The sequence below is a fragment of the Sturnus vulgaris genome, chromosome 4 (genome assembly GCF_052056855.1).
Source record: "Sturnus vulgaris isolate bStuVul1 chromosome 4, bStuVul1.hap1, whole genome shotgun sequence".
Lineage (NCBI taxonomy): Eukaryota > Metazoa > Chordata > Aves > Passeriformes > Sturnidae > Sturnus > Sturnus vulgaris.
Window position 1 is genome coordinate 1,735,530 of NC_142246.1, and position 26,605 is coordinate 1,762,134.

Here is a 26,605-nt window from a genome sequence, read left to right on the forward strand (position 1 = left end):
CCCCTTTCTTACTGCCCTCACTCAAGATGGCGGCGGTTCCCCTTTCCCACTGCCCTCACTCAAGATGGCTGCAGTTCCCCATTCACTTAGCCGTGCCCTCACCCAAGATGGCAGCGCCCAGCCCGGCGTCACGGCGCGACGTGCAAAGCGCGACGCGCTGAGGGTGGTGCCGGGACCGCCGGGTCCCGATCCCGGTGTCGGTCCCGGTTCCCCTCACCCCATCCCGGTTCCCCCGTGCCGGCCGCGCCATGGATTGTTACACGGCCAACTGGAACCCGCTGGGCGAGGAGACCTTCTACCGGTGAGGGGCAGCGAGCCCGAGGCTGCTCGGGGATGCGGGAGGGGTCCCGGGGGTTCTTGAGGGGCTCGGGGCTGCCCGGGAGTAGCGATGGGTGTTGGGGCTGCCTGGGAAGGGGGTCCCGGGGATGCTCGGGGGGATGGAAAGGGGGTCCCGGAGATGGCTGAGGTGGGGTTCTGTTCTGGGGGGCTAGTCCGGGGATTCTGGGGTAGCCACGGGAGTCCCGGGGGTGGTTGAGGGGTCCTTGGGTGGTCACGAATCTTGAGGCTGGCTGGGAATGGGGGTCACAGGGGTGTCTGTGGGGTTTGGAGGTTCTTGGACGGCGTCTCGTGGTGCTCATGGATCTTGAGGCTGGCTGGGGATGGGAGTCCTGGGGGTGGTTGAGGGGTCCCGGGGATGGTTGAGGGGGCCCAGGGGTGATTGAGGGATCCCGGGGATGGTTGAGGGGTCCCTGGGTGGTCACGAGTCTTGGGGTTGGCTGGGAGGAGGGTCCTGTGGGTCACTGGGGGGGTGCCGAGGTGGCCCTGGCTCCTTGGGCTGGTCTGGGGGTTCCTGGGGGTTCCTGGGGTGTCAGTGGGTCTCGGGGCTCCTGGGGTCTGTCGGGGGTGTCCCAGGGCCGGTTTGGGGTGTCTGTGGCTCCCCCATCCCTGTGTCCCTGTCCCGGCAGGAAGCTGGAGCTCTATTCCATGGAATGGGGGCTGCGGGAGGACCTGCGTGACTGCGTGGTGGCAGCTGCCCCGTACGGGGGTCCCATCGGTGGGTGCAGCCCCCCCCGAGCCCCCTCCCCGAGCCATGGCTGTGTCACTGATGGCTCAGGGACTGTCCCCTCCTCCTCATCCTCCTCCTCCTCCTCCCAGCTCTGCTGAGGAATTCCCGGCGGGACAAGACCCCCGGTGCCCGCCCGCTCCTGGAGATCTACTCGGCCTCAGGGCTGCTCCTGGCCAGCGTCCCGGTGAGCTGGGAGGGGTTTGGGGGACAGGGAGCTGCCCTGGGATGGGAGAGGATGGGATGGGTTTGGAGCAGGAGAATCCTGTCCCTGTTGTCCTGGGATGGGAAGATGGGATGGGTTTGGAGCAGGAGAATCCTGTCCCTGTTGTCCTGGGATGGGAAGATGGGATGGGTTTGGAGCAGCAGGATCCTCCCTTCATCCTGTCTGGGTCTAGGAGGAGAGCATGGAATGGGGTTTGCAGCAGGAGGAGAATCCTTTCCCTGCTGGTGAGGGATGGGATGAGATGAGGATGAGGATGGGATCATCCTCCCTCCCCCCTGCCTGGGGCTGGGTGGGACATGGGGCAGTGGAGGGACAGTGCCATGACGGCAGGGACCTGCAGGCGAGGTGTTGGAATTCTGGATGAGATGTTGGACCTCTGGATGAGGTTTTGGACTTCTGGGTGAGATGTTGGATCTTTGGATGAGATATTGGACCTGCAGTTGAGATTTTGGATTTCTGGATGAAGTGTTGGAACTTTAGATGAGGTATTAGATCTTTGGATGAAGTGTTGGACCTCTAGATGAGGTGTCCAACCTCTGGATGAGATGTCCAAACTGTGGATGAGGTGTCCAACCTCTGGATGAGATGTCCAAACTGTGGATGAGGTGTCCAACCTCTGGACAAGCTGTCAGAGCTCAGCCCTGGCTGCTGAGCCCAGGTGTGTCCCTGGAGGGCCATTCCTGGCTCCGGGCTGTCCGGGCTGACCCTTCCCTGCCATTCCCAGTGGAAGAGCGGCCGCCTGGTGCACCTGGGCTGGACAGCGGGGGAGGACCTGCTGTGCATCCAGGAGGATGGCACTGTCCTGGTCTACAACCTGTTCTGCGAGTTCAAACGGCACTTCAGCATGGGAAACGTGAGGGACTGGGATGTGGGGTGGGATTTGGGGTGGGATTTGGGGTGGGGAAGGTGGGAAGGGACCTCACAGCCTATCCCGTTCCACCCCTGGCTGGGCAGGGACACCTCCCACTGTCGCAGGTGGATCCAGCCTGGCCTTGGACACTTCCAGGGATCCAGGGACCCAGCCCAGGCAGGAATTCCTTCCCAAGATCCCACCCCAATCTCCCCTTTCCCATTCCCCCCTTGTTCTGCCACTCCTGACATGCCCTGGGTGGGATTTGGGGGATGCAGCATCGACCCCACGGGGCACCACAGGGGAGCCGGGGGCTGCCCCATCCCTCGGGAAAGAGCTGGGATCCATCCCCGAGGGCAGGAATTCCCCTCCTCACCGCCTGCATGAGCCGAGCCCTGCGTGCCCCAGTGTCCCCAGTGTCCCCAGTGTCCCCAGTGTCCCCGGTGTCCCCAGTGTCCCATGCCGGTGTCCTGGCACAGGAGGTGCTGCAGAACCACGTGCTGGAGGCGCAGGTTTTCCACACGGAGTTCGGGACGGGCGTGGCCATCCTGACGGGAGCGCTGCGCTTCTCCCTCGCCACCAACATCGACGACCTCAAGCTGCGCCGCCTGCCCGAGGTCCCTGGTGCGTGTCCCCCTGTCCCTTCTGTCCTCCCCGTTCCCCTTCTGTCCCTCTGTCCCCCCATCCCCGTGTCCCCTTGTCCTTTTTTCTCTCTTTGTTCCCAGTCTCTGCTTTCCCCCTGTCCCACATGTCCCTCTGTCCCCCCATCCCCACATCCCCTTGTCCGTGTTTCTCCTCTGTCCCCAATCCCCCTGTCTGTCCCTCCCTGTCCCTTTTGTCCATCCCTGTCCCTCTGTGTCCCCCTGTGTCCCCCTGTCCCTCTGTGTCCATCTGTCCCTCTGTGTCCATGTGTCCCTCGGTGTCCCTCTGTGTCCATGTGTCCCTCGGTGTCCCTCTGTCCCCAGGGCTGCAGAAGCCCCCGCCGTGCTGGGCCGTGCTGTCCCAGGACAGGGTGACCGTGGTGCTGCTGGCCGTGGGACAGGAGCTCTTCCTGCTGGACAACACCTCCTGCTCCGTGGTGGTGAGGGGGTTTGGGATAGCCCCGCTGTCCCCATTGTCCCCACTGTCCCTTGGGATGTTCCCAGGTCCTTTCCCTGTCCCCTGGGATGCTCCCAGGTCATTTTTCTATCCCATGGGATATTCTCAGGTCCTTCTCCTGTCCCATGAGATACTCCCAGATCCTTTCCCATCCCATAGGATACTCCCAGATCCTTCCCCTCTCCCATGGGATATTCCCAGGTCATTTTCCCATCCCATGGGATATTCCCAAGTCCTTTCTTTGTCCCTCCTGTCCCATAGGATGCTCCCAGGTCCTTTTCCCATCCCATGGGATGCTCCCAACCCCCCCCCCCCCACTCTCTCCCACCCCCTTCCTCCCACTCTCCCAGGCCCCAAAGTGGAAAAGAGCTGAGGGCTGAGTGGGTGGGAAGGGACCCCCCCTGTTCTCACCACGTCCCCTGGGGTCACTCTGAGGCCCCATTGGTGACCCCCTGTCCCTGTCAGACCCCCCCAGGGCTGAGCCCCTCGGCGGGGCCGTTCCTGCACGTGGCCGTGTCCTTCACCCACCGTCACCTCGCCCTGTTCTGTGACTCTGGCACCGTCTGGATGGGCACAGCCTCGCTCAAGGTGAGCTCACCTGCCCTGGGGGGGCTGGGGGCTCCCTTTGGGGTCTCTCTGGGGTCCCTTTCAGGAATGGGAATGAAATCTTGCAGTTTCAGTGAGGATTATTTGGGCAAGCTTTGGTCCATTTCCCTGCCTCTCTTGTCATCCCATTCCCTTTTTAGTGTTTTCACTCGGTTTTGGAATTATCTCTTTATTTTCTTTAGCATTTCATTTCTTTCAGGATTTTATTTGGAGTAATTTTAGCAAGTTTTGGTCCATTTCCCTGCACTTCTTGTCCCTTTTAGTATTTTCACTTGGTTTTGGAATTTTCCCTTTATTTTTCTAAACATTTCATTTCTTTACCATCTTCTCAACACACTTATTTTTTTTTCTTTTTTCCATGATTTCAGGATTTTATTTTATTTTATGTTATTTTATTTTTCATTTTAGGAAGTTTAGGTCCATTTCCCTGCCCCTCTTGTCATTCCATTCACTTTTAGTGTTTTCACTTGGTTTTGGAATTTTCCCTTTATTTTCTTTAGCATTTAATTTCCTCACCTCAACACACTTTTTTTCCTTTCTTCCATGATTTCAGGATTGCATTTGTAGTAATTTTAGCAAATTTTGGTCCATTTCCCTGCCCCTTTTGTCACCCCATTCCCCTTTAGTGTTTTCACTTGGTTGAAACCTTTGGGGTTCCTGGGGATTTCAGAGCTCCTCCCATCCTGGCACAACCCCGGGGCTGGCACCGATGCTTTCCCTACCTCCCAAATCCCTTTTTGGGAGGAGATGCAGGAATTTTTCCTCCCACATTTCTTGGAGCTGGGTCTGGAATCTCCCGTGGGGACCACCCCACGCATTCCCAGCTGTGTCCCTGAGCCCTCTCCTCTCCCACAGGAAAAATTCTGCGAGTTCAACACCGGCGTGCGCTCCCCTCCCAAGCAGATGGTTTGGTGAGCAAACCAAACCCTGCCACTCCCCCCCTCCAGCCTTTCCTGGGGTCCCCCTCAGCTCTGTGGGGACCCTGCTGCAGGTTTGGGGGTCCCGGGGCTGATGGGGTCCATGGGGTTGGGGTCCCCCAGGTGCACGCGGCCCCGGAGCCGGCAGCGAGCCGTGGTGCTGGCCTGGGAGCGGCAGCTGATGGTGGTGGGCAATTCCTCGGAGTGCATCCGGTATCCTTTGGGAGCAGGGACACCCCAGTGCTGCTGCCACCTCCTCTGCCACCCCCTCTGCTGCCCCTGGGGGTCCCCTGGCTGCCCTGGCCCCGGGGATGCTCCCAGATCCTTCCCCTGTCCCCATGGGATGCTCCAAGCCCCCACAGTGGCTTCCAGACCCTTTTCTGTTCCCTGAGATGCTCCCAGGTCGTTTCTGTGTCCCATGGGATGTTCCCAGGTCCTTCCCCTGTCCCCAGGGATGCTCCCAGATCCTTTTCTGTCCTATGGGATGTTCCCAGCCCCACTCTGGTTCTCGGTCCTTTCCCTCTCCCAGGGGATGTTCCCAGGTCCTTTTCCTGTTCCCTGGGATGTTCCCAAGTCCTTTCCCATCCCATGGGATGTTCCCAGGTCCTTTCCCATCCCATGGGATGTTCCCAGGTCCTTTCCCATCCCATGGGACACTCTCAGGTCCTTTCCCATCCCCTGGCATTCCCCTCACTGGGGCAGTGCCCCAGAGCCGTGTCCGTGCCCCAGGCCTTAGCAGGAGCTCAGCTTTGTCCTGGATGAGGATTCCCACCTGGTGCCCGAGCTGGACGGGGTCCGGATCCTGTCCCGCTCCTCCCACGAGTTCCTGCACGAGATCCCAGGTGAGTCTTCCTGGGGTGTGGGAACCTGGCACAGGAATTCCCAGATTTGCTGTGGCTGCCCCTGGATCTCTGGCAATGTTCAAGGACAGGTTGGATCCACCTGGGATAGTGGGAGGTGTCCCTGAACATGAAATGGGATGGGATAATGGGAATGGGGATGGGATGGGATAGTGGGATGGGATAATGGGATGGGATAATGGGATGGGATGGGATTTAAGGTCCATTCCTTGACCCCGGTGCTGGAGGGTGCTGCCAGCTCCTGGCACTGGGGTCAGGTGGCACCCCCAGGCTGGATCAGCCCCTCATCCGTGTTTTATCCCCATCCCTGGCAGAGGCCAGCCAGGAAATTTTCCGCATCGCCTCCATGGCTCCGGGCGCTCTGCTCCTGGAGGCACAGAAGGAATACGAGGTACCCCCCCCTCCCTCCCCAAACACCCACCAGGCTGTGACCCCCAGATCTGTGTCCCAGGAATTCTCCCATTCCCGTTTTTCCTGCAGAAGGAGAGCCAGAAAGCCGACGAGTACCTGCGGGAGATCCGGGAGCAGCAGCTGCTCCCCGAGGCCGTGGGCCAGTGCATCGAGGCTGCGGGCTACGAGCACGAGCCCGAGACACAGAAATCCCTGCTGAGGGTGAGCTGAGATCAAAAAACAGCTTGTAAGGGCTGAAATGAGGGATGGGGGCTCCAGGGGGATCTTTAAATGCCGTTTGTTGTATCCAAAGGATTCAGCAATTCACGGGTGTGGGTGACGAGAGCCCAGCCCACAGCTGTGGGTTTGTCTGAAACCAACTCTAGTTCTGGTTACAATGCATTTCACACTTTTCATTACAGAGCATTTTAATACATAACAACCAGTCAATACTTTTACTATTACCTGTAGCCTATCATCACTAACATTACCATGTTCATGTTACTGTTTTCCAATCACAAAAGGTTGGTGTGTCACAGTTTAAGGTAGAAGTTGTTTTTCAGTTTTCTTGCAGTGGAAAATTCTGAGATCTTTTCTCCACTTGTAACACTGGCTTTCTTGTTTGCCTGTGAAAATCTTTTTGCCGGGTAAAAACATCTTTTGTTTGAGGTGAATTTATCCTTTGCTCAGAGCCATAAAAGCCCCTTCCAACTCATTTTACCCTTTGCCTTCTAGTTACCCAGCCAGACTGGCTCAGCAATTCTTCTCTTCTATATCAAAACTTGCTCTCATTTCTATTCCTTCTTCAGCTTCTACATTCAAAGATCTTCCTGTTACACAGATATCTGTGAGACCTTCCTGTCAAATCCTCCTCCTTCCCAATAACAGCAGAAGAAAACCTGTGAGGAATTGCAATGACAAGGCTTCTGCTGGTAGATTGTGACACACAGAGAAATGAAGTCCCAGGCCAGCAGGCTTTGGCAGCTGAGAAATGCTAGTGCTGGCATGGTCTGGCAGAGGGGGGATGGAGAACACTTGCAGGAGGCTGTACAACAGAAGGAAATCTAAATTTTGAAGCAAACACTCGAGCCAGCCTCCTGTGGGTATTATACACAGTTTTCTCTCCCTCTTTCCCCCGGAGAGCCCTGCAATGCAGATGGGGGAGGATGTTTTCGTCTGGTCTGGGAAATGCAGGGGTCCCATCAGCTCAGGGGGATGGAGAGCACAGAAGAAGCTGCTGGAGCTGTTCCAGGGGATTTGCTGGCCCAGCCTGTTGTGGTGAGGGCTCTGCTCTGCTCCAGAGAGCTCACAGCAGCATCTGTGTCTTCTGAAATCTTGTCTTCACACATCTCAGAGAAGTGCAGTGCTCCTCCAGCAAACTGAAGGTCAGGAAGGTTCCCAGTGGACAGCAGTGATAAAATCCCCCTCTCACAGACAGCAAAATCGGGCTGGGGGGTTAAAACCTCACTTCTGTTCCATCTCTTTTTGCAATCCCATGGGACGGTCGGGACAAACTCAGGCGCTCTCTGTATTCTGGTGTTGAAGTTTGCAGTTTATTTCATAGGGTTTGGGTTTATATAAGGCCCTGCTGGGAACTGCAGCCACAGCTCAGAGCAGGGCAGAGAGAGGGAGAGAGTGAGAGTAAAAGAAGAGAGCACAAGAAAATAAGAAAGAAGAGAGTAAGAGCATAAGAGAGCGATTTTCCCGTTTACAATACATTAAATCTTCTTCTATGTTGAATATTCTAATTTCCACTAACCAATCTAATACAAGATACAAATTCTTTAACATTTACATGCAACCTATAGGAATCACTATATTACCATGTTTTACTGCTTGTCTCATCTCTAAATTTTATCTGGGACCCTTCCTGCCATGCCTAGGGAGGATGTCTGTTTGTTTTTTGGTATTTGCAGCATCTAACATTATCTAAACAAAGGGGCCTTCAGGCATTCAGTTGCTTTCAGCCCCACAGTCGAAAATTGCTATCATTTCTATTTCATTTATATTTTCCATATTCTCAAAGTCTTTTGCTAGGCACTCATAAGGTTTCCCTAATTCATCCTTCCCAACAATCCCATTTCCCTGCTCACAAATCACCTTTGTCCCCTGGCTCGTGGCATTATCTGAGCACAGACACGGCAGCAGCAGGAGGGGAGAGGCTGAAACCAAAGGATTTTCCCTCTTGATTTTCCCCCTGCTTTTCTTTTCCCCCAATGCCACAGGCAGCTTCCTTTGGGAAGTGTTTCCTGGACAAGTTTCCCCCGGAGGGGTTCGTGCGGATGTGCCAGGACCTGCGGGTCCTCAACGCCATCCGGGACTACCAGATCGGGATCCCGCTCACCTTCACCCAGTATCCTACTGCACATCCTGCCTGGAGCGGGATCAGGGCATTCCTGGGGGATTGGTGATCCCAAATGTGCCTTGACTGTCCCTACAGATACAAGCAGCTCACCATCGAGGTGCTGCTGGACAGGTGAGAGCGTCCCGAGCCTTCCCGTAGTTCCCATCCCAAATTCTCCGTGCCACAGTCCCCATCCTAATATCCTCATCCTACATTGCCTGTCCCAAAATCCTCATCCCACCTTCCCCATCCCATGTTCCCCATCCCAAATTCCCCATCCCACAGTCTTCATCCCACATTCTTCACCCCAGAGTTCCCACCCCGTATTCCCCATCCCGCATTCCCTGTTCCAAATTTCCTGTCCCATATTCCCCATCCCAAATTCCCTGTCCTGTATTCCTTGTCCCAGAGTTCCCACCCCACATTCCCCATCCCACATTCACTGTCCCACGTTCCCCATCCCAAATTCCCAATCTCACATTCCCCATCCCATATTCCTCATCTCAAATTCCCTGTCCCACATTCCCCATTCCAAGGTTCCCATCTTTCAGTCTTCATCCCACCTTCCCCATCCCAAATTCTCCATCCCAAATTCCCATCCCATTCCCATATCCAGGGGCTGAGCAGCTCCAAGCACTTGGGCATGTCCCCAAACCCTCTCCATCCCAAATTCCCCATCCCAAATTTCCCATCCCTCAATCCCCATCCCACATTCCCTGTCCCAAATTCCCATCCCATTCCCATATCCAGGGGCTGAGCAGCTCCAAGCACTTGGGGACATCCCCAAACCCAACCCCAACTCCTCAGCCCCTTGTACCCACAATGCGTGTCCCCCTGTCCCCTCCATGTCCCCTGACCCCCCTGGTGTCCTCTGTTCCCCCTGGTGTCCCCTGTCCCTTCCATGTCCTCCGACCCCTCATGTGTCCCCCAAACCTCCTGGGTGTCCCCTTGACACCCCTGGTGTCCCCCAGTGTGTCCCCTGACCCCCTGGTGTCCCCCTGTCCCTGGTGTCCCCTGTCCCCCGCAGTGTCCCCTGACCCCCTGGTGTCTCCTGACCCCCCCTCATGTCCCCCCTGTCCCCTCCATGTGCCCCTGACTCCTCCATGTCCCCTGTCCCCCCCGGTGTCCCCTGTCCCCCCTGATGTCCCCCCCGGTGTCCCCAGGCTGGTCCTGCGCCGCCTGTACCCCTTGGCCATCCGGATCTGCGAGTTCCTGCGGCTGCCGGAGATCCAGGGCGTCAGCCGCATCCTGGCACACTGGGCCTGCTACAAGGTCAGGGGGCTACCTGCTCCGGGGGCTGGGCAACCCCCTGGGGACACCTGGGGACACTGCCTGCTGGCCCCACAGGTGCAGCAGAAGGACAAGTCTGACGAGGAGGTGGCCCAGGCCATCAACCAGAAGCTGGGGGACACGGCGGGCATCTCGTACTCGGACATCGCCACGCGCGCCTACGACTGCGGCCGCACCGAGCTGGCCATCAAGGTAGCCCGGGGGGCACTGAGCTGGCCATCGAGGTGGGCACTGGCCCAGGGGGTGCCTGGGTGGCCATCAGGGTGGGAGCTGGCCCAGGGGTCACCTGAGCTGGCCATCGAGGTGGAAACTAGCCCAGGGTGTCCTTGGGTGGCCATCAGGGTGGGCACTGGCACAGGGCATCCTGAGCTGGCCATTGAGATGGGAACCAAGCTGGCCATCGAGGTGGGCACTAGCCTGGGGGGGACCCGAGGTGGCCATGAGGGTGTTCAGTGGCCCAGGGGGTTCACGGGGTGGCCATCAGGGTGGGCACTGGCCCAGGGGGACCTGAGCTGACCATCAAGGTGGGCAATGGCCCAGGGGGTCCTGAACTGGCCATCGAGGTGGGCACTGTTCCAGGGGTGTCCCGAGGTGGCCATGAGGGTGTTCAGTAGCCCAGGGGGGACCCGAGGTGGCCATGAGGCTGTTCAGTGGCCAAGGGGGGACCCGAGGTGGCCATGAGGCTGTTCAGTAGCCCAGGGGGGGTCCCTGGTGGCCACCCCCGGTGCCAGCTGTGCCCCCACAGCTGCTGGAGTACGAGCCCCGCTCGGGCGAGCAGGTGCCGCTGCTGCTGAAGATGAAACGCAGCAAACTGGCCCTGGGCAAGGCCATCGAGAGCGGGGACACCGACCTGGGTGAGGGGACAGCAACGGGCTGGGAAAGGATTCGGGGTCTTTGGGGAACCTCTTGGGAACGTTTTGGGATCATGGGGAGCCCCTTGGGATCATTTTGGGGTCGGGGGGAGCCCCTTGGGAACGTTTTGGGGTTGGGGCAAGCACTCTGGGAGAATTACGGGGTCTGGGGGAGCACCTTGGGATCATTTTGGGGTCTGGGAGAGCACTTTGGGAATGTTTTGGGGTCTGGGGAAGTGCTTTGGGATTACTTTGGGGTCTGGAAGAAGGCTTTGGGGAGATTGTGGGGTCTGGGAGAACACCTTGGGAATGTTACAGGGTTGAGGGAACACGTTGGGAATGTTTTTGGGGATCTGGGAGAGCCCCTTGAGAGCATTTTGGGGTCTGGGAGAGCCTTTTGGGGACATTTTGGGGTCTCTGGGGAGCACGTGGAGGGTCGGGGGGGTGCAGAGATGCAGAAAAAAAACCCGACCCAAATCCTTCTGTGTCCCCCACAACCCCACTGTCCCCCCTGTCCCCAATCCTGTCCCCAATCCTGTCCCCAATGCTGTCCCTGTCCCCAGTGTACACGGTCGTGCTGCACCTCAAGAACGAGCTGAACCGCGGCACTTTCTTCATGACCCTGCAGAACCAGCCCGTGGCCCTCAGCCTGTACCGCCAGGTCAGCACCCCAAAAACAGCCTGGGCACCCCAAAACAGCCTGGGCACCCCAAAAACACCCTGAGAACCCCAAAGAACATCCTGAGCATCCCAAAAACACCCTGGGCACCCCAAAAACACCCTGGGCACCCCAAAACCAGCCTGAGCACCCCAAAAACACCCTGGGCACTCAGCCTGTACCGCCAGGTCAGGACCCCAAAAACACCCTGGGCACCCCAGAAACACCCTGGGCACCCCAAAACCAGCCTGAGAACCCCAGACACGCCTGAGCCCCCCCAAAACTGCCCTGGGTGTCCCCTTGACCCCAAGATGTTCCCCTGATCCCCAAGATGTCCCTCACACCCCCAGGGTGTCCCCCAGCTCCCCAAAGTGTCCCCCTGACCCACAAGGTGTCCCCCACCCCCCTGGGTGTCCTCCTGACTCCCAAAGTGTCCCCTTGACCACCAAGATGTCCCCCACACCCCAGGGTGTCCCCCAGCCCCTCGAAGTGTCCCCTTGACTCCCAAGATGTCTCCTGACCCCCTGGATGTCCCCCCGGATGTTCCCTGGGTGTCCCCCTGACCGCCTGGATGTCCCCCTTATGCCCCCAGATGTCCCCTGGGTGCCCCCCGGGTGTCCCCCCGGTGTCCCCTGGGTGTCCCCTGCCCCCCAGCTGTGCTGTCCCCGCAGTTCTGCCGGCACCAGGAGCGGGAGACGCTGAAGGATTTGTACAACCAGGACGACAACCACCAGGAGCTGGGCAACCTGCACGTGCAGGGGGGCTACTGCCAGCAGGTGGGGTTGGGATTGGGGATGGGGTGGGGATTGGGGAATCGGGATTGGGGAATTATTCAGGATTGGAGAATTTGGGATTGGGGAATTCGGGATTTGAGATGGGGGAATTCGGGTTTGGGAAATTCAGGATTTAGGATGGGGAATTAGGGATTGGAGAATGCAGGATTGGGGCTCTGGGTGTGGGAATGGGGCTCTGGATTTGGGACTGGGGCATTCCCAGTTTGCACCCTAGGGCTGTGGGGGACTGTGCCCATCCCATGCCATGTGTGCCAGGAGGTTGGGATCCCACCCAGGGGGTCAGGATTCCACACAGGGAATGATGGGACCATGCCATGTCCCCGTGCCATGTCCCTGTGCCATCCCTGTGCCATGTCCCCATGCCATGTCCCCATGCCATGTCCCCGTGCCATCCCTGTGCCATGTCCCCGTGCCATCCCTGTGCCATTCCCAGAGGATCGAGGGCCGTGTGGCTGCCCTGCAGAACGCCCTGGACGAGTTCTACAAGGCCAAGAACGACTTTGCTGCCAAGGTGAGAGTGCCCAGGTGCCACGGGGGACACCGGGGACAAGGGGGATACCAGGGACAAGGTCACCTGTCCCTGCCCTGGGGACAAAACTGTCTGGGTGGGTGGCTGGCTGTCCTGGCTGTCCAGGGCCATGGCTGGAATGGGGACATCGAGGCTGGGACAGGGACCTCAAAGCTGGGATGGGAACCCCAAGGCTGGAATTGGAACATTGAGACTGGGATAGAGACCCTGAGGCTGGAACTGGGCTGAGATGGGGACTGTGGGGTGGGACAGCCGCCCCAAGGGTGGGACAGGGACATCAGGGCTGGGATGGGGATCCTGGAGCTGAGATGGGGACACTGAGGCTGGGACAGAACTCTGGGGCTGGGACAGGACTGGGACAAGCACCCAGGTGCTGGGCCAGGGACACCAAGAGTGGGTCGAGGACCTCGGGGCTGGGATGGGGACACAGGCTGGGAACTCCAGGGCTGGGACAGGGACCCTGAGGCTGGAATTGGGACATTCAGGCTGGAACAGGGACAACAAGGCTGGGATGGGGATCCTGGGGCTGAGATGGGGACATTGAGCCTGGATCAGGGACTCTGGGGCTGGGCCAAGGACACGGAGGCTGGGCCAGTGACCGCAGAGCTGGCCCGGTGGCCCAGGCCACGGAGGAGCAGATCAAGCTGCTGCGGCTGCAGCGGCACCTGCAGGAGGAGCTGGACAAGCCCTACCTGGACCTGTCCCTGCACGACACCGTGGCCACCCTCATCCTGGACGGGCACCACAAGCGAGCTGAACAGCTCTACAGGGACTTCAGGATCCCGGACAAGAGGTGGGGGTGGGCTCAGGGGGGTTCTGGGGGGCTCCAGGGACAGCCCTGACCCCCTGTGCCCAGGTACTGGTGGCTGAAGATCAACGCCCTGGCCACCCGCGGGGACTGGGAGGAGATGGAGAAGTTCTCCAAGAGCAAGAAGTCGCCCATTGGGTACCTGGTGAGAGGCAGTCACCCCCTCATTGTCCTGCCAGCATCTTCCTCCCCATTCCAGCCCTCCCATCCTCTTCTTCCCCTCCCTGCCCTCCCATCCTCTTCCTCCTTCTCTAGTTCTCACTTCCTCCTCCTCCCAATTCCAGCTCTCCCATCCTCCTCCAGACCTTCCATCCTCTTCCTCCCCATTCCCACTCTCCCATCCTCTTCCTCCCCATTCCAGCTCTTCCACACTCTTCCCTCTCCAGTCCTCCTATCTCCCTCCCTTCTCTAACCCTCTCACCCTCTCCCTCCCCTCTGCATGTTTCCCATCTTCTTCCTCCTCTCTCCTCCCCTCCCATCCTCTTCCTCCCCTCTCTATCTCTCCTGTCCTCTTCCTCTCTCAGCTCTTCCATCCTCTTCCTCCTCTTTCCATCCTCTGCCTCTTCTCCCCTTTTCCCCTGCTTTTCCTCCCCTCCCTGACCCTCCCATAGTCTTCCTCCCCTCTCCATCTCTCCCATCCTCTTCATCTCTCAGCTTTCCCATCCTCTTCCTTCCCATTTCAGCTCTTCCACACTTATCCGTCTCTGACCTCCCTATCCTCTTCCTCCCCTCTCCATTTCTCCCCTCCTCTTCCTCCTCTCCCCAGCCCCTCCCTCCTCCTCTCCCCCTTCTCCCCTGCTCTTCCTCACCTGTCCCCGCTGTCCCTCCCTCCCCAGCCCTTCGTGGAGGTGGCGGTGAAGCACCACAACCGCTACGAGGCCAAGAAGTACGCGCCGCGTGTGCCGCCCGAGCAGCGCGTCAAGGCCTTCGTCCTCGTGGGGTGCGTGCTGGGGGGACACCCTGGGGACACTGGGGGACACTGGGATGTGACAGCGCACAGCTGGGATGTGGCAGAGCACAGCTGGGATGTGGCAGCGCACAGAATTGCCTCCACGGCGGGCGCATTTGGTGGGGGGGTGGGTGTGACGCCGGTGCGGACAGCGGGGTGGTGGCACAGCGGTGACACCCTGGCGGTGGCCTCTGTCCCCGTGCTGTCCCCACACGGCTCTGTGGCTCTGCAGGGACCTGGAGCAGGCGGCCGAGGCGGCCATCGAGCGCAAGAACGAGGCCGAGATGAGCCTGGTGCTGGCGCGGTGCTCGGCCGGCACCGACGGCGCCGTGGCCGAAAAGCTCAACCGGGCACGGGCACAGCTCCTCAAAAAGTGACCCCCAAACCCTGGGGACACCCCTGGGGACACTCCCTGGGACACTCCTCCTGCTCCTCCTCCTCGCTGGATGGCGAAGGTGGCCACGCTGGGGACGTGGTGGTCCCCTCGCTCCTTGTGCAATAAAGAGAAGAGCTCCGTGTCCTGTGTCACCAAGGAGGGGCCTGGGGGCTTTGGGGACAGCGGGGTGGGGTGGGAGGGGACAGGCAGGGGACACACGGTTCCAGGGGTTTGGAGGGGGAGGTCACTGGCTGTCCCCAGGGGTCACTTGGGAGGACATTGAGGGGTCCCGGGGGGACATTGGAGGGGGTCCCTGGGAAGTCCCTGGGGAGACAATGGGGAGACATCGAGGGGTCCCTGGGGGGGACATTGAGGGGACACTGGGAGGTCCTTGGGAGATCACTGGGGGCATAGTGGAGGGATATTGAGGGGATCACTGGGGGGGCATTGGGGGGGTCCCTGGGGGGAAATTGAAGGGTCCTTGGGGGGACATTGGGGGCGTCCCTGGGGGACACTGGGAGGACACTGGGGAGTCCCTGCCGGGTGACATTGAGGGGACACTGGAGGGACAGTGGGGATGTCCCTGGGGGGGGTCCCTTCCCCGCGCTGTCTCGCTCGTCCGACAGGGGGCGCCGCAGGGCCAGCGGGGCCCCGCCCCTCTGACGTCACGCGCCCGCGCCCTCCCCGCGGCCGCGGTGCATTGTGGGCCCGCAAAGATGGCGGCGCTCAGCGCAGGGCGGACGGCGGCGGCGGTGAGGGAGAGCGAGACAGGGGGCGGTGAGGGGAGAGGGGGCTCGGTGATGGCGGCTGAGGGGACAGAATGAGGGGGGGAGATCGCTCGGAGGTGGGGGATGGGGTATGGGGAGTCGGGGGGGTCAAACGGGGTCTGACCTCGTCCTTCACCGGGCCTGACATCGGGTGAGCGCTGAGGGGGCAGCGAGGGCTGAGGGGGCAGTGAGGGCTGGGAAGGGTCAGACGGGGTTTGGGGGGGTCAGACAGAGTCTGGGGGGTCAGTCTGAGTCTGGGGGGGTCAGTCTGAGTCTGGGGGCGTCAGTCTGGGTCAGAGTGTGAAGTCAGGGCCGGGGGGGTTCAATTTGAGGAGTATCAGTTTTGGGGAGGGGAAGCTTCAGGCTGGGTTGGGGAGGGTCATTTTGGGGGTGACACTTTGGGGTTATTTTGGGGGTGGGGGGACACCCCCTGAGGGGACTTTCTGAGCTCTGACACCCCTTCCCCCGCACCCCCAGGGCCTCCTGCGTGCCCAGAGCCTCGGGGTGTGGCGGGGGCTGGGCACCTCGGCCGCCCTCCTGCAGCAAGCCCAGGCCAAGGTGAGCAGGGCCTGGGGGAGGGACGGGGAATTTGTGGGGGGAAAAGGAGGCTCAGGGGGGACCTTCCGCCCCCCCAAAACTCCCTGACAGGAGGGAGGGGGTCGGGAATAAGAGGAAATGGCCTCAAGTTATGCCAGGGTGGGATATTGGGAATTTTCTTTGCTGGGAAGGGCAGGGGTGGAGTCCCCATGGTTGGGCGGGGGGGTCTAACATCCCTGGGGATGTGGCACTTGGGGACATGGTCAGTGGTGGCCCTGGCAGTGCTGGGGGCTCTCTGAGGCTTTTCCCACCCAGAAAATTCCCTGATTCCATGGGAAATGTTGAGGGAAAGGCTCAGCCCTGAGTGACCTTGAGCCACTGCCCTTCCCTCAGCTTTGCTTCCTGATATTTAATCACTGCCCAGCAGCTCCATTTGTGCCCTGGACATTTGATTCCAGCCTTTTTAAGCTCCCAATTTGTGACTCTCAGCTTTTCTTGGCTCCCTCCCTCCTTCTTCCCCTGTTCCCACTGGAATTCTGGAGTTTCCCTGGCTCCTGGCCTTACTGGGGGAGGAATTCCCTGTGGAAATGGGAGATTCATGCTGGGATCAGCTCCCAGCAGGGAATCCTGGGCTGAGGAAAGCGGAAAGAGAAGCAGGGAAGGGATGAGTGGAACATCCCAGGAATGATCAACAAGGTTCTTCTGTGATCTGTGAGCACGAAAATGGGGTTTGACAAAATTCCATGAGATCCTGAGGGCAGGGAGCAGGAATGAGGGAATTCAGGAACACAGGCTGTGCCAGGATTTGGGGAAATTCCTCCTAAAAATGGGTGTCCAAAATTCCATGAGATCCTGAGGGCAGGGAGCAGGAATGAGGGAATTCAGGAACACTGGGCTGTGCTGGGAAAATGAGAAAATTGCTCCTGGAAAATCAAGAGAGGAGTCCCCATCCTTGGAAAGATTTGGGTTGGATACTGGGGAAATTCCTCCTAAAATTTGCTGTCCAGAATTCCCTGAGATCCTGAGGGCAGGAGTGAGGGAATTCAGGAACACTGGGCTGTGCTGGGAACTCTCAGGAATTCCTCTGGGCAGAGTTTGAGGTTATTTCTGGAAGTGCTGAGGGAGGAAAAGGTCCCTCCGTGGTGTCGGGTGTGGTGTCACCCCCGGGGTGGCCTCAGGACAGGGACAGGGATTGACAGCTCAGTCCTGGGCTGAGTTTGGGGTGCTCAGGACAGGACTTGGAGGGGCTGGAGAAAAGAATGGATTTGGGAAGGGTCTGGGGGAGCTGGGAAAGGGGCTCAGCCTGGAGAAAAGGGGGGGTCAGGGGGACCTTGTGGCTCTGCACAACTCCCTGACAGGAGGGGACAGCCGGGAACAGGGACAGGACAAAGGGACACGTCCCCAAGCTGTGCCAAGAGAGGTTTAGGTTGGATATTGGGAATTTTCCACCTGGAAATGGCTGCCCAGCACAGGCTGGAGTCCCCATCCTTGGAGGGATTTGTGGATGTGGCACTTGGGGACATGGCCACCGGTGGCCCTGCAGGCCTTTCCCATCCCCAGCATTCCGTGACCCCATAACTGTGGGAATTCCGTGTCCCTGTGGGTGTGGGCACTCACGGGGGTGCCTCGGCCCCAGTTGGGGGCTGGTTTTGGGGTGACCCCGCTGTGTGCCCGCAGTCCCACAATGCCAAGGCTGAGGGGACGTTCCAGGTGACGATGCTGCCGGGGGACGGCGTGGGGCCAGAGCTCATGCACGCCGTCAAGGAGGTCTTCAAGGTACGGCCACTGACAGGGGACACGGGCAGCGGCTGGCCCTGAGTGTCCCCAAGTGTCCCTCAGTGTCCTCGAGTATCCTTGTGTGTCACATGTGTGTCCCTGTATGGTCCTGAGTGTCCCTGTGTGTCACATGTGTGTCCCTGTGTGTGCCCAAGTGTCCTTGCATGTCCCTTTGTGTCACACGTTTGTCCCTGTATGTTCCTGAGTGTCCCTGAGTGTCTGTGAGTGTCCCCAAGTGTCTCTGTGTGTCCCTGTGTGTCTGTGAGTGTCCCTCTGTCCCTGTGTGTCCCTGAGTGTCCCTGTGTCTCACATGTGTGTCCCTGCGTGTTTGTGTGTGTCTCTGTGTGTCCCTTGTGTCCCTGTCCCCATGGGTGAGTCCTCATCCCTGGGAGGGTTTGGGTTGGATATTGGGAAAATTCCTCCCAAAAATGGCTCTCCAAGGCAGTGGGGGAGTCCCCATCCCTGGAGACATTGACCAGCCCTGTGCATGTGGCACTTGGGGACATCCCAGGTGGTGGCCTCGACACTGCTGAGGGGACCTCAGAGGGTTTTCCCAAGGGAAATATTCCATGATCCCATCAATGTCACTGTCACAATTCCATTGGCGCTGAAGCGACCCCCAGTTCCCTCCTCCCCGTGGCTGGCTCAGGGCTCCACGTGTCCCTGCCGTGTCCCTGAGGCTGCCAGGTGACCGTGGGTGGCTGTGTCCCCACCCCAGGCTGGCAATGTCCCCGTGATCTTCGACGAGCACCACCTGAGCGAGGTGCAGAACACGGCGTCCGAGGAGAAGCTGGACCGGGTCGTGGATTCCATGAAGGAGAGCAAGGTGGCCCTCATTGGTGAGCACCTGGCCCTGGCCCTGGCCCTGGCCCTGTCCCTCAGGCTGTGCCAGGTGAGGTTTTTGGGGGATACTGGCACAATTCCATGTCCTCATCCCTCTCCGTGTCCTGCAGGGAAGATCCACACCCCCATGGAGTACAAGGGAGACCTGGCGTCCTATGACATGAGGCTCAGGTGAGGGAGGGCCTGGGAAATCAATTAATTCATCATTAATGAGTTATAGAGGAGTGGGAAATGCTGAGGGGTTTTGTGTGGGATGGGAAACAAAACCCCCTGAGGGGCCATCCATGGTCAGGAGCTGATCCTGCTTCCCTGGAAGCTCTGGAGGTGTGGGGTGGCCCTCAGAGCTTGTCACTGGGGAAAAAAAAACATTAATTATTAATTAATGAGTTTTTGGGAAGCCAAAGTGCTGAGGGATGATCCATGGCTGGGAGCTGCGTCTGTTGACTCATCCTGCTTCCCTGGAAATTCTGGAAATGATGGGGTGGCCCTCAGAGCATGTCAGTGGGGAAAAAACTCCATTAATTATTAATTAATTAGTTACTGGGAAGCAAAATTCCATGGCCAGGAACTGCCTCTGTTGACTGATCCTGTTTTGCTGGAAATTCTTTAGGTGGGTGAGGTGGCCCCCAGAACCTGTCACTGGGAAAACTCCTTTAATTATTAATTAATGAGTTATTGGGAAGCCAAACTCCTGAGGGAAAATCCATGGTCAGGAGCTGATCCTGCTTCCTTTGAATTTCTGGAGGTGATGGGGCAGCCCCCAGAGCTTGTCACTGGGAAAACCCCGTTAATTAATAATTAATGAGTTATTGGTAGCCAAACTGAGGGATGATCCATAGCCAGGAGCTGATCCTGCTCGCCATGGGGTCCTAGGACTTGGAGTGAACAGTCACTGGGAAAAAAAAAAAAAAACAAAACATTAATTATTAATTAATGAGTTATTGGGAAGCAAAACTCCATGGCCAGGAGCTGATCCTGCTCACCGTGGGGTCCTAGGACTTGGAGTGAACAGTCACTGGGGAAAACTCCATTAATTATTAATTAATGAATTATTGGGAAGCCAAACTCCTGAGGGGAACAAAACTGCTGAGGGACCACCCGTGATCAGGAGCTGTCCCTGCACAGGGGGGTGTCCCCAACACTCAGAGGGGACCCCAGAGCAGCCCCGGGTGACCCTGTCCCCATGTCCCCCTGTCCCCATGTCCCCGTGTCCCCGTGTCCCTCCCAGGAGGAAGCTGGACCTGTTTGCCAACGTGGTGCACGTGAAGAGTCTGCCGGGGTACCAGACCCGGCACAACAACCTGGACCTGGTGATCATCAGGGAGCAGACAGAGGGGGAGTACAGCTCCCTGGAGCACGAGGTACTGGGAATGTTCCCCTGGAGAAGGGGAAATTCCAGGGAATGCTCAGAGTCCCTGCAGGGGCTCCAGGAGAGCTGGAATTGGGGACAAGGCCTGGAGGGACAGGACCCAGGGAATGGCTCCCACTGGGAAAGGGGAGATTGGGCTGGGATCTTGGGAAGGAATTCCTGCCTGGGCTGCAATTCCCAGATTTGCTATGGCCAGGTTGGACCCACCTGGGACAGGGGAGGTGTCCCTGGGTGGGATGGGATCAACTCTGAGGTCTCTCCATCCCATTCCCTGATTTCCCTACTCAGCACACTCTGGGTCTGCCTGGAGCAATGGAATTAGGGGAGAATTTTGGGATAAGAACGCATTTAGGGAAAACTGGGGTGGCTGCAGGGGGGGATCATGCCTGGAAAAAGGGACAGTGGCACATGGATATTGTCCTGGGCTAAACCTGGCCAGGAATGGGGACACCCCTTCACTTCCCAGAGGGGAGGAGGATTGGAAAGGAAAGGCAAAAAATCCTGGGTTGAGATTAGAACAATTTGATAATTTAAATAAAATGGTGATGATAAGAACAGTTTAATAATTGAACCAAAATGATGATGATAAGAACAGTTTAATAATTGAACCAAAACGGTGATGCTGATAAGGACAATTTAATAATTGAACCAAAATGGTGTTGATGATAAGAAATATTTAATAATTGAAATAAAATGGTGGTGATAAGGACAATTTAATAATTGAACCAAAGTGTTGATAATGATAAGACCAATTTAATAATTGAACCAAAATGATGATGATAAGAACAGTTTAATAATTGAACCAAAATGATGATGACATAAATATTTAATAGTTGAACCAAAATGGTGGTGCTGATAAGGACAATTTAATAATTGAACCAAAGTGTTGGTAATGATAAGAAATATTTAATAATTGAGCCAAAATGGTGGTGTAAGAAGTATTTAGTAATCAGCACAAAATTCTAATGATAAGATACATGCAGTTAAGAAAATAATGATGCTAATAATAATAAATATATATAAGAATAATACATATAACATCTAACACATAATAGATGGAATTATGGTGATCAGGAGAGGGAAGGGAGGCAGGACAGGTGGCAGGGACACGCTGGGGTGGCTGTGACCCCCCTGTCCCTGTCCCCAGAGTGCCAAGGGGGTGATTGAGTGCCTGAAGATCATCACCAGGGCCAAGTCCCAGCGCATCGCCAAATTCGCCTTCGACTACGCCACCAAGAAGGGCCGGGCCAAGGTCACGGCCGTGCACAAGGCCAACATCATGTGAGTGTCACTGTCACCCCCCTGTCCCCTCAGGTCACCTCCCAGAGCCAGCTGGCAGTGCCCACAGGGGCTCCAGGACACCTGGGAGGGGTTTGGAGTGGCAGGAGAGGGGGAGCGGCTTCAAGCTGGGGAAAAAAAAAAAAAAAAAGATTTGGGTTTGATCTCGGGAAGGAATTCCTGGCTGGGATGGATCCATCCATCCAGGACTGGGTTATCCTGGAGAAGGATCATTGCCACCCCAAAAATGCCAGAGGTTGGGAAGTTTTGGAAGTTTGGGGATGGGGGATGAGGTCAGGGATGATGAGAGAGCTGGGAATGTTCCCCTGGAGAAGGGAAAATTCCAGGGAATGCTCAGAGTCCCTGCAGGGGCTCCAGGAGAGCTGGAATTGGGGACAAGGCCTGGAGGGACAGGACCCAGGGAATGGCTCCCACTGGGAAAGGGGAGATTGGGCTGGGATCTTGGGAAGGAATTCCTGCCTGGGCTGCAATTCCCAGATTTGCTGTGGCTGCCCCTGGATCCCTGGCAGTGCCCAAGGCCAGGTTGGATCCACCTGGGGCAGTGGGAGCTGTCCCTGCCCATGGAATCAATAAATTCCAGGTCCCTCTCCTCCCAAACCATTCCAGGATTCTGTGATCCTGTTCTGCTCCCAGGATTTCCCTGGGGTTGGGGCTTTTCCCTCGCTCTGCTCCCAGCCAGGACTGAGCTGCCTCTGACTCTGGAGCTGCTGCTGATCAGATTTATTGATGAATCAGTGTCCAGATATTCCCAGTGCAGCTTCTACAGAACAACCAACCCTGTCACCTCTCCCCATGGATTGGGGGGTCACTGTGGGGTCATTCCTGCAGAATCCCGAGCTCTGGGATCAGCACCTGGACACTTCCCACTGGGACAAATCCCCATCAGGGAGAGAGGGGGGGACAAACAGGATGGGGGGCCCCAAATGATGTCACAGATCCCAGGTGCTGTGGATCCCTGCAGCTTCTGGGATTTCCCCCAACCCTTCCTGGTGTTCCCTGTCACAGGAAGCTGGGGGATGGGCTGTTCCTGCAGTGCTGTAAGGAGGTGGCTGAGCTGTACCCCAAAATCAAATTTGACACTATGATCATCGACAACTGCTGCATGCAGGTGAGCCACGCCCCACCTGGCCACACCCCTGGGCTGGCCACGCCCCTAGGCCACACCCCTGGGTGTGTCCCCATCCCTGTCCCCTTCCCACCCCCCGGCTGCTGCTCCCTGAGGAGCTGGAACCTCCAAACCCCGTGCCAGGCAGGAGCCCTCCCAGCATTCCCAGAATTCCCAGCATTCCCAGCTCTGTCTCACCTGGCCCTGCTCAGCCTGTGGATCCAGGGCCATCCCAGTGCTGCTCCCTGGGGGAGTTTGGGGGACCTGGGTTCCTGCAGCCTCACTGGGGCTGTGTGTGTTCATATCCATAAAAACTCCTCTTCAATCCCTAAAAACTCGAATCCCTAAAAACTCCCCTTTTTATCCACAAACTCCCCTTCACATCTCTAAAAATTCCTTTTCAATGCCTCAAACCTTCTCTTTATAGCCCTAAAAACTCCCCTTCTTCAATCCTTAAAAACTCCCTTCCAATCCCTAAAAACTCCTTTTCGATCCCTAAACCTCCTCTTTATAGCCCTAAAAACTCCCCTTCAATCCCTAAAAACTCCCGTTTATATCCAAAACCTCCCCTTCAATCCCTGAAAGCTCCCTTTATATCCCTAAAATCTCCTTTTCAATCCCTGAAACTTCCTCTTTATAGCCCTAAAACCTCCCTGAAAACTCCCCTTCAATCCCTAAAAACTCCCTTTCTTCAATCCTTAAGAACTCCCCTTCAATCCCTAAAACTCCCTTCCAATCCCTAAAATCTCCTTTTCAATCCCTAAAATCTCCTTTTCAAGCCCTAAAACCTCCTCTTTATAACCCTAAAACCTCCCCTCAATCCCTAAACCCTCCCCCAATCCCATCACTGCTGCTCCAGGCTGCCGTGCCAAGCACGAAATCCTGGAATTTCAGTTGGACACCCCTTGACCGTCCTGTCCCGGGTGTGGGGCTGAGCTTCCCCCCCATCTGTTCCAACCTTCCCCATTCCCCATTCCCCATTCCCAACCCCAGCTGGTGCAGAATCCCTACCAGTTTGACGTGCTGGTGATGCCCAACCTGTACGGGAACATCGTGGACAATCTGGCAGCGGGGCTGGTGGGCGGCGCCGGCGTCGTGCCCGGCGAGAGCTACAGCGCCGAGTACGCCGTGTTCGAGCTGGTGAGCAGGGCTGGGCTTGGAACAGGGGGGGTGTGCCAAGAGAGGCAGGAGCCTGAAATGGGCAATGTGAACCCCCCACACCCCCTCCCTCTAAATTATTGTCGTTTTGGAATGAAAGGGGGGTTCTCAGGTAAAGGTATGGGAATAGGAATGATGGTTTTTTACTAGGAAAATTAGAATAGAAATGCAGAATTGTAGAGAACAAACCCAAAACACTGAGAGAGTGAGAATCCAAGCTGACACCTGTCAGTCAGTCAGGGGTTGGTGCAGTCCCATTCCATGGTGGCTGCATCCTCCTGCAGTGACAGATGTGGCTCTGCTGGAGCAGGGCTCCTGGAGAAGGTGCAGTTTTCCTCCCAAGGTCCAGTGATGATGTGGAAAGTTCCAGTTTTCCTCTGGGATCCAGTGGGAAAAGGCTGCCCTGGTGTTCCAAACCTCAGATTTTATCTGGGCAGGAAAGGCTTGGCTCCTCCCCCTGGGTGGAGCATCTCCCAATGGGATGATGGAATTTCATCAGTTAATTAGTGGGACCCAATGGGATGATGGAATTTGATCAGCCATGCCCTGGGACTCCATGGCCCATTAACAGGAGATATCTCCTGCAGGAAGGATGGGTTGTGGAAAAGATAAAGAACACTGCCCCAGCTGTTTGACAGATGTTCCATTAGCAGAGAATATCTCCCACAGAGATCAGGATCACTGCCCCAGCTGGTTTTAACAGCTGGTGACAGAATACAAACTTCTGGTCACATCCTGTATTGCAACCTAAGACAGAGGAGGGGAATCCCACAGGGGATTCCAGAGGGAAAATCCCAAATCTGTCAGGCTGGGATGTCCCTGTCACCCTGCCCTGTGTCCCACAGGGAGCCCGGCACCCCTTTGCCCAGGCCGTGGGCAGGAACATCGCCAACCCCACGGCCATGCTGCTCTCGGCCTCCAACATGCTGCGGCACCTCAAGTACGTGCTGGGCTCTGAGGGGGGCTTGGGGGGCATTCTGAGGGTCTGGGGGGGTTTTGGGGGGGATCCTGAGGGGCTGACCCCCTGCTTCCCCCTGTTTTCCAGCCTGGAATATCACTCCAACATGGTCTCAGATGCAGTGAAGAAGGTGATCAAAGGTGGCAAAGTGAGTGTGGGGCAATGGGTAGGGCTGGTGTCACGTTCTCTCGTTCCTCTCTTCTCTCCAGCTGGAATTGTGGCTCCTCTCCTCTTTCCAGCTGGAATTCTGGTTCCTCTCTTCTCTCCAGCTGCAATTCTGTTTCTTTTCCTCTCTCCAGCTCCAACCCCAGCCCCACAGCTGTGCCCAGCCCCTGTGGTCATGTCCTGGTGAGGGAGGGACTTTCTGGCAGGGTTAGGGGATCCTCCATGGCCCTGTCCCCATTTGGGTCCTGGCGGGGCTCTCAGGGATAGTTCCACGGCCCCAGGTCCTGGCAGGGATTCTCAGGGACATTCCACAGCCCCATTCCCAGCTCCTGGCAGGGCTCTGGAGGGTCCCTCTCTCTCTCCCCCTCCTGTCCTGTCCCTGTCCCAGCCCGTTCTCTCCATTCACCGCCGCCTTTCCCCCGTTTTTTCCCCTCCCTCCCTGTGTTGGATTTGCAGGTCCGGACTCGGGACCTGGGCGGTTACTCCACCACCTCTGACTTCGTCAAGTCCGTCATTGACAACCTGCACCCCCACTATGGGGCTTAGGGCCCCCAGCAGCTCCCCCAGCGCCTCAGCCCCTCCCCAAATCCCCTCCCTGCCCCCCAGGCAGGGGGGTGCCCCAGTAACCCCAGGAATCCTTTCCCTACCCCATCCCCAGCAGGGATCATTCCATGGAGGTGGCCAGTGCGGATTTTGGGGTTCACTGGGGTGGTTTGGGGGGATGGGGCAGTGCCCCAAACTCAAAGGCAGCTCCTAAGGACGTTGGGACCACCCACCGTGGTTCTGGGACCCCCATTCCCACGGGATTCCCCCTTACTGAATAATCACTCCTGTGGGACCAATGGGATTTGGGATCCCTGTGAGAACAGCAACTCTGACTGTGGGATCCCAATCCCATGGGAATCCTTTGATTGTGGGATCCCCAGTTCTATGGGATCACTGTGACTGTTGGACCAATGGGATTTTGGGATCTCTGTGAGAACAGGAATTCTGACTGGGACCCCCCATTCTCATGGGATCCCTGTGACTGCAGGATCCCCACTTTTGGGATCCTTGTAACTGTGGGACCAGAGTGGTTTTTGGGATTCTCATGGGACAATTATGGGACCTCCATTCCCATAGGATCCTCTTGAATGTGGGAACCCCATTCCTGTGGGACCAGTGTGATTTGTGGGATCTCTGTTCCCTGTTCCCATCTCATCCAGCTTTTAGCAATAACCAGGGTGACATCCCCCACCCTCCACCCCCGTGGCAGCTGCTGGCACAGGGCCCCCATGCAGGGACAATTCCAGGCATGAGGTGACCCTGGAACACTCCAGAACTGGGGCAGGGTGGGTGGGGGAGCTGCACTCTGTGCCCCCGATCCCGTGGGAATTGGGGAGTTCCAGGGCTGATCCCATAATCCCTGTGCCCTGTGGGACAGGCCTGGTGTCAGCCCGGGGCTCTGGGGCTGTGCCATCGTGTCGTGCTCTGTAATCCTGCTTTGCTAATAAAGGGTCCAACGCTTCCCTCCCTGGCCTGGGGGGACCTCACGGCCTTGGGGGGGCCGGGGCAGCTTTTGGGGTGCTGAACTGGGGAGGAAATGCTGAAACCAGAGCCTGAACCAAACCGGGGTGCTGCTGTGGGGCAGAGGGGGCCACCAGCCCCAAAACACAGGGACACTTTTGGGGGTGCTGAGGGCTCCAGGGAGCCAAGCCCAGAGTGCCACGGCCCAGGTGGGGGCCAGGGGGACCCCGCTTTTGCAGGTCCCCTCCTTGTCCCCAACCCCTCCTCGTCCCTAACCTCCCGTCTCCTTGCAGGTGCGCACGGCGGACATGGGGGGCTACTCCACCTCCATGGATTTCACCCAGGCCGTGATTGATGCCCTGGAGGTGTAGTGGCCTCACCCCTGCCCCTGGTGACTCCAATAAAGTGGCCTCAGGCGTGACTGTGTCGTGTCCCTCGGCCCGGGCAGGCTGCTGGTGACAGGGTGACCCTTTGTGGGGACAGCCTGGCCACCCCCTGCCACGGAGCACGACA

The 26,605-nt window shown here is 57.6% G+C and overlaps 2 protein-coding genes across 5 annotated transcripts; both read left to right on the forward strand.

Moving 5' to 3' along the window:
• Positions 1–142: 142 nt before the first annotated feature.
• Positions 143–14,751, forward strand: VPS16 (VPS16 core subunit of CORVET and HOPS complexes). The gene is made up of 24 exons (XM_088162898.1): positions 143–301; positions 966–1,054; positions 1,156–1,250; positions 2,014–2,142; positions 2,619–2,763; positions 3,105–3,220; positions 3,703–3,825; positions 4,699–4,754; positions 4,884–4,973; positions 5,508–5,602; positions 5,935–6,011; positions 6,101–6,232; positions 8,236–8,363; positions 8,451–8,486; positions 9,518–9,626; positions 9,702–9,836; positions 10,390–10,498; positions 11,059–11,156; positions 11,825–11,929; positions 12,381–12,458; positions 13,100–13,269; positions 13,333–13,429; positions 14,121–14,224; positions 14,466–14,751. Exons 1-24 carry the CDS (start codon positions 249–251, stop codon positions 14,608–14,610), a joined length of 2,514 nt encoding a protein of 837 aa, XP_088019024.1. The 5' UTR covers positions 143–248; the 3' UTR covers positions 14,611–14,751.
• Positions 14,752–15,306: 555 nt separating this feature from the next.
• Positions 15,307–26,513, forward strand: IDH3B (isocitrate dehydrogenase (NAD(+)) 3 non-catalytic subunit beta). Of its 4 annotated transcripts, none has more exons than XM_014876143.2 (12): positions 15,307–15,361; positions 15,854–15,934; positions 17,591–17,689; positions 18,408–18,528; positions 18,643–18,703; positions 19,761–19,893; positions 21,049–21,182; positions 22,206–22,308; positions 23,299–23,445; positions 24,309–24,403; positions 24,509–24,569; positions 26,386–26,513. In XM_014876143.2, the coding sequence occupies exons 1-12, from the start codon at positions 15,326–15,328 to the stop codon at positions 26,461–26,463; spliced, it is 1,149 nt and encodes a 382-aa protein (XP_014731629.1). In that variant the 5' UTR covers positions 15,307–15,325; the 3' UTR covers positions 26,464–26,513. The 4 variants fall into 4 exon arrangements, with proteins under 4 accessions (XP_014731629.1, XP_088019027.1, XP_088019029.1 ...); XM_088162901.1 differs by lacking the exon at positions 26,386–26,513 and adding an exon at positions 25,043–26,094; XM_088162903.1 differs by lacking the exon at positions 26,386–26,513 and adding an exon at positions 25,043–26,094 and having other exon boundaries at positions 17,624–17,689.
• The last annotated feature ends 92 nt before the right edge of the window (positions 26,514–26,605 follow it).